Source organism: Erinaceus europaeus, chromosome 5 (genome assembly GCF_950295315.1).
Source record: "Erinaceus europaeus chromosome 5, mEriEur2.1, whole genome shotgun sequence".
Lineage (NCBI taxonomy): Eukaryota > Metazoa > Chordata > Mammalia > Eulipotyphla > Erinaceidae > Erinaceus > Erinaceus europaeus.
In genome coordinates this window covers 82,012,538-82,019,172 of record NC_080166.1, presented here as the reverse complement: position 1 = coordinate 82,019,172, position 6,635 = coordinate 82,012,538, and the positions used below count along the sequence as shown (strand labels likewise).

At 46.2% G+C, this 6,635-nt stretch overlaps 1 protein-coding gene and 1 long non-coding RNA gene across 3 annotated transcripts in view; one reads left to right on the top strand and one right to left on the bottom strand.

The window, feature by feature from the left end:
* LOC132538625 (uncharacterized) overlaps positions 1-5,110 on the bottom strand; it is a 126,462-nt gene extending 121,352 nt beyond the window's left edge. For both annotated transcript variants that reach the window (XR_009549975.1, XR_009549974.1), the window contains exon 1: positions 4,773-5,110. This is a non-coding gene — a long non-coding RNA (uncharacterized LOC132538625). The remainder of the gene's footprint in view (positions 1-4,772) is intronic.
* Positions 4,275-6,635, top strand: part of DBX2 (developing brain homeobox 2) — a 43,656-nt gene continuing 41,295 nt past the window's right edge. The window contains exon 1 of the mRNA XM_007524650.3: positions 4,275-4,792. Within this exon, the coding sequence (XP_007524712.2) occupies positions 4,381-4,792 (412 nt within the window). The 5' untranslated portion in view covers positions 4,275-4,380. The remainder of the gene's footprint in view (positions 4,793-6,635) is intronic.

Genomic DNA, 6,635 nt, shown 5'->3' with positions numbered 1-6,635 from the left:
GGGGGAGGGGGTGGGATATGGAGATTGGGCGGTGGGAATTGTGTGGAGTTGTACCCCTCCTACCCTATGGTTTTGTTAATTAATCCTTTCTTAAATAAAAAATAAATAAATAAATAAATAAATAAATAAAAAGAAAAAAAAGTGCAGTGGGAGCCGGGCGGCAGTGGGAGTGCAAGTGCATGGTGCGGAATGCAAGGACCTGTGTAGGGATCCCAGTTCGAGCCCCCGGCTCCCCAGCTGCAGGAGGGAAGCTTCACAAGTGGTGAAGCAGGTCTGCAGGTATCTATCTTTCTCTCCCCTTCTCTGTCTTCCCCTCCTCTCTCCATTTCTCTCTGTCCTATCCAACAACAATGACAATAATAACAAAACCAATGATAAACAACTAGGACAACAAAGGGGAAAAATGACCTCCAGGAGCAGTAGATTTGTAGTACAGGGAACCCCAGAAATAACCCAGGAGGCAAAAAAAAAAGTGTAGTATTCTAGTCACAGGATGCTGTGACTTCATGGCTGGATGTAAGGCAACAAGAGTGCTCTAAGTAAGTCATCAAATACAGGACTGGTTCTGTATTTACTTAAACTTTAGGCTATATTTTGAAGAGCATAATAGGTTTGTTTGCTTCCCTCCACATCTTAAACACAACTTACATATCTACTGAAAATAACCTATAACGTTCATTTTGCTGATGAAAAAGCCCTTGGGCAGTGACGCATCCAGTAAAGCACACACATTACTGGGTTCAAGCCCCCAGTCCCCACCTGCAAAGGGGAAGTTTCACAAGTGGTGGAGGAGTGCTGCAGGTATCTCTCCTCTCTATGCCTCTCTTTCTCTTCTCATTCTCTATCAAAGAAAAAAAAATTAAGTAAGATTAAAAAAAAAAACAGTACAATTAAAAGCTCTTCTGGTGTTCATTGCAGAAAGTAAATGTTGGGAAAGGCTGTCTCCCACTCTGTCTTCCAACCTACACTCAGCTGTGTTAGACTGGGCCTGGGTCTGGTCCCAATCAAGAGATAAGGAGCCCACACACACTTTCAGTCTCCTTCACAGCTCCTCTTACTTATTTATTTGATAGAGTCTGAGAAATTGAGGGAAGAGGAGAAAGAGAGAAACCTGCAGTATTGCTTTACCACTTGTAAAGTTTCCCTACCTCTCCTGAAGGTGGGGACTAGGGGTTTGAACACAGGCCCTTGGCACTGTAAACATATGCATTCAATTGGGTGTGCCACTGCTGGCCCCTCCCTACTAGTTCTCTTTTAAAATTTACTTATTTAATCACATGAGTGTAAACCAGCATATAACTCTGTCACATGCAATGGGGTGGTGGTGGTCACAGGACCTCATGCTTCCAAGGCCAATGCTACCACCACCGCACAACCTCCCAGATCACATCTTTTATCTTGTAACTCTTCTCCCTAAAATGTTGATATCCTTCATTATTTATCTCCTGATCAATCTATCTTCTTGCTACATTATCCTCTCTAGAAGATTCTATAAACAACTCTAATCTCCATTTTGTTGTTGTTGTTCAAATATTCATGCAAAAAGCATTCCTCTTTTTTTCATCTTCTTAATAGTTATGCATTTCTCTACCTAGTCACTAAACTGGAAAACTGGAATAAACTCACATTCCTCTCTTATTCTGTATAATAGAAATTTCTCTGGGCACCACTACATTACTGACATTTTGGATCATACAATTCAATGCTGCAGGCGCTGTCCTGTGCATCACAGGATATTCAGTAGTGATCCTGGTTTCAAATCATTAGATTCCATAGCTATCAATCAATCTTGCCCCTAGTGTTGTTCCAAGCTATGACTCCCCAAAATATTGCCAGCAATTTCTAAATGTCCCCTAGAGGAGAAGTTGCCCTTTCTTTAAGAATTCCAATATTCAGTCTTAGCCATCCAAATGGTAGTATTGACCCCTTCAGTTGCATTTTTTTTTTTTACCATTTATTTTATAGATCTTACACCATTTCATGCCTAGAGTTATCTAAATGCATCTTATCTGGCTATGGTAAATTGGCTAGCCCGCCAGTTACTCTTGATTCAAATCTATACTGCCACCTGTCACTAGAGACAAATACTTGTTGATCAGCCTTCCTTGCATGGCCAGGTGACACCATTTAGCATGGCAAATGAGGTACGTGCCAAGAGTGACAACAGAATCTAAAGGTTATGATTAATCTTTAGAGCCATTCAGTTTAGACTTTCTCAGCCTCATTGCTTTGGAAGGAATGTAGCCTTAGAAAAGTTACTCAGCGCATTAGTAACACTGGGACAATAATAGTACTGATCTTATACTATCGATAACATGAACACAAACAAGTCCATACGCACGGAGCATAAGCACTTAACAGGCTGAATACAAACAGTAAGTGGTCTTCTGATATGGAGTTAGAAGCAATGCTGTCACCCCTCTTTTCTCTGATAATCTCAACTATCTCCAACTACAGTTCATCTTTTGTAGTTAGCATAGGGACGAAGTGTTCCCATAGTTTTGTTTTGAAACCACAAGTCCTTTCTCAGATATTCTTGTTTTTTTTCCCACACTCAGCTGTGAACTACTTCAAGGAACACACACACACACACACACAATCTATCTCTCCCTTCCTCACCCCAAGACCATAAGTATTCAATAAGTATGAACTGCTCATAAAAGTCTGTTTACTAAGTAAGTCAGTTAATGAATACTAGTCTAGTCACATACACCAGTCTACTGAATTCTTTCTTTCCCATTTAGTAGCAGGTAGGATGGTGGACTGCTAAAAAGCTCTGGAAATACCTATTGTAAAGATACATGAATAAATCAATTTACTAAAAGGTGGATTTTTTTTTTCTCCTGTCCCCAGGGATACACTGTTCCAGACTGACTTTTTTTCCAGGTAGACAGGCAGACAGACAGAGGCACTACAGCACTGCATTAGCTTCCCGCAGTGCAGTGGGGGTCCTGGCTGCAATCTGGGTTGCAAACATGACAAAACAGACACCCTCCCAGGTAAGCTATCCGGATGGACAAAGGCAAGTTTTTAGAAGGAAATTGATCTCATTAGCCTGACCCCTCCCGCCAGCTTTTCAGTAAACTGAAGCCAGTCACTAAATTATTCTTAAAGAAGACATGAATAGGGCTAGGGGTACAATATAAATGTTAGGCAAAAGGCTTCTATGCTTGAGGCTCCAAAATCCAAAGTTCAGACCTCCAGCACCTCATAAACCAGAATTGTGCAGTGCTCTCGGGAAAATAAATGGAGGAATTGACATGTATACAAATACATGACATACATGACACCAAACTTGGCAGAAACCCTCACAAGCCTTTACTAGAAGTACATTGACCTAAATCTGCACAAAAGTGGCAATGGAAAGAGTTAAAGGCAGAAAAGTCATAAGTTTACCATTCCATGGATAGTTTTTCCAAATGAAGATATTCAACGTGGTTACCTTGCGGTTTAAGGGACTTTTAATTACACGCCTGCCTGCCCGCTCACACCCACACGTGTGCCCTTTTCACCTCTCCAGTCAGGCAGATTCTTAGTAAACTGAAAAAAACTTCAGTTTAAAGGGTTGGGAGGGAAGGTAAATGTAATCTCAAATAAATCTAAAGATAAACTCTTTCTGTCCCTATAAACGGGGTCCATTGAACAGGCAAACTACCCACTATGGTCACACTTTTCACCTGTCCAAACTACCCACTATGGTCACACTTGTCACCCACTTGTCACACTTGTCACTGTCCACATCAGTCTCAGCAGCACCTGACACTTTCTTAGAATGCTACTGTCCTTCAAGACACTGGTGACCCCATCACTTTGCAAGGACGCCCCCTCTGAAGTGCTGGCATCAACTCCAGGGCTCACCCAACAGGTGGCACGCCCAGCGTTCTCCAGGTGGCAACACCCCCCACCCCAGGAGGCTCTTTGTCAGAGATTAGCACCCTGGGTGCTGGGGAGGGAGGGGGCTCCTGAGCTTTGGGGAGCGGGGAAGGGAGGGCTGGCGAGTTCCCATCGCCTTCCCCGCCCCTTGCCAAAGCTGTTGGGGACTTTCAGGACTGCCCTGATTGTTGTTGGCTGCGTCCGTCACTCTGTGGCTGGTTGACATGAATGGATGGGCTGGACACACCTTCCAGCCTTCAATTAAAAAAAAAAATCTGCATAGAGAGCGGCCAGGACTTACCCCCTCCCCGACGCCCCCGGGCCCAGGCCACCGGGCTAAGGAAATGCACAACTTCCCCCTCCCCCTGCCTCCTCCCACCCCTTCAAAAGTGCCCAACCCCAATAAATAATATCGCTCCACTCCCGTTCCCCAGTCGGTGCGCCGCAGCCCCGCAGGAGGCGGCCCAGGCGGGTGGGCGCGGGGCGCGGGGCGCGGGGCGCGGCACCATGCTCCCCAGCGCCGTGGCGGCCCACGCCGGCGCCTACTGGGACGTGGTGGCCTCCTCGGCTCTGCTGCACCTCCCCGCCGCGCCTGGCTTCGGCAACCTGGGCAAGAGTTTCTTGATCGAGAACTTGCTGCGGGCCGGGGGCGCCCCGCCGCACGGGCTGCAGCCCCCGCCGCCCCACGGCCCCGCGGCCGCCCTTGCCCCCGCCGCCGCCGCGGGCGCGCAGCTCCGGGCCCTGCCGGCCAGTCCCGTCCCGCTCAAGCTGTGCCCCGCGGCCGAGCAGCTCAGCCCCGCCGGCGGGCCCTATGGCACGCGCTGGACTTTCCAAGTGCTCAGCCCCTCGGCGACCGGGACCAGGTTGCCGGGCCGCGCCCCCGGAGGACGAGACGCTACCTTCCAAACTTCGGCCCCAGGTGAGGCGGCTCTCGGGTCCCCGTCTCCGCCGCTCCCGTGCCCGCTGTGCGCACCGCGAGGACAGCGCCCTCGGGTTCGGAGCCCCGCGTACCCGGCCACCCCTCGCCTCTTGCGCTTGGGCGCGGGCGTCACGCCGGGGTTGTTACATACAGACAGATGTGTGTCTGTAGGGTGTGTGTGTGTGTCACTCCTAACCCCAATTTCCCTCCGAAGGGCGCCCCGCCAATGTTCTCTCCATTCCCTCTTTGCAACAAGTAACACGGCTTCTTGGCATATGGTGGTGCTGGGTATCGAACCGGGGACCTCAGAGCCTCAGGCAGGAAAGTCTTTTGCACAACTGTTATGCTGTCTCCCCATCCTGAATGGTCTGGCCTTCCCGGAGAAACCCCCGTGGGTGCTGGAGAAGGCAGACCCTGAGCCGCCATCTCCAGGCTCCCGGAACTGGCTTTCTCCGGGTTCCTCAGATCAGCTCCCGCGCCCCAAGGCCTCGCGGTTACCCCAGCCGGGTGGAAAGTTCTGGGTCAGGGCAGCTTTATGGCAGCCAGCTCTCCGAACTTTTCGCACCCACCACCTTTTGACCCGCGGGGAGCTTGCAAGAGCAAGCAAAGATCTTTGCAAGGAGAGTTACACAGAGTTCTTTTGGTTTTCTCTGCACTCAGGTTCAGGATTATTATAGCTATGAGAAACTCCAGGCTGAGTTTGGAACCCGGAGTAGGAAGTTCACCAGCCATTGCGAGTCAAGGGAACTGGGATCTGTTTTAATTGCTACAGGAACCCCAAATAGGGTGTGCGGACTGTTAAGTAGAATATTTGCTAAAGTTTCTAGAGAGGTTGTAGAATTTGCTAAGGAAGATAAGAAAATCCTCTTACAAAGGAATTGAGCTAAAGTTGAATTACTGTTTGGGTGGTGGGAGTGGAAAGCGAGTCCTTAGAACTCTTAACTCCTTATTTTAATTAAGATGGGTTCCTTCAGAATGACTAATAGATTTGTTTTTAGCAGATTCCATTGTCCCTGCAAACTGTCGGTTCAAAAAAATATATATTGCTAATGGCATTCTACACTTTTAAGCCCTTTTAGGACCTGACCTGGTCTTTCAGTTTGAAGTGGCTACTAACAAAATAGAATATGACTGTGTGAACATTAGTCTCCAGTCACCTGTTTGCAAAACGTAAACTGTGGGAAGCTATTCTGCTTCCTGGGAGAGGAACAAATGTAGTTGAGGCAAAGTTTCTATGCCTTGGAAATTGGGACCATTTTGCTCTTCTTGAGGTATTAATTTAGAAAACATAAAGCAGGTTCACATAGTCAAAACTTAGTAAATAAAGTCTCATCAAAACAGCATTTGGTAATTTGAGTAACTTCTGTTGGTCTGACATTGTATTCATAGAAGTTATTTTCCTAAGATTTCTCAATTGTCCCTAATCATGATTGGCTTCTCAACTGTGACAAGGTACATAATTGTAACCTTCCAACATATTACAGATTAAACTTAAATTAACTAAAAGTTAACTGAGTGTAGGTATTCCAATAGCTGCAATTTTATTTAAAAATTCAGCCATTTTATTCAAAATATTGCGATTATTGGGAAAGTTTTTCCTAATTGCATTCTTTGTGCTTTCAAGAACATTTTCATCCTTGTGCATGTATTAAAGTATCAAAATGATTTTTTTCAGAACAATTTCCATTTCCCTTTGAAGTATTCTAAGGTAGTTAAAGCATGCATTCTTCCTGCTATATTATTCCCTTCTCACTGAAGATTTTATGTTCCCTCAGGTTAATTTTATTTTGAAGAAATAATCTTTTGTTTCCAGGTTAATTTTCTTTTGAAGAAATAATCTTTT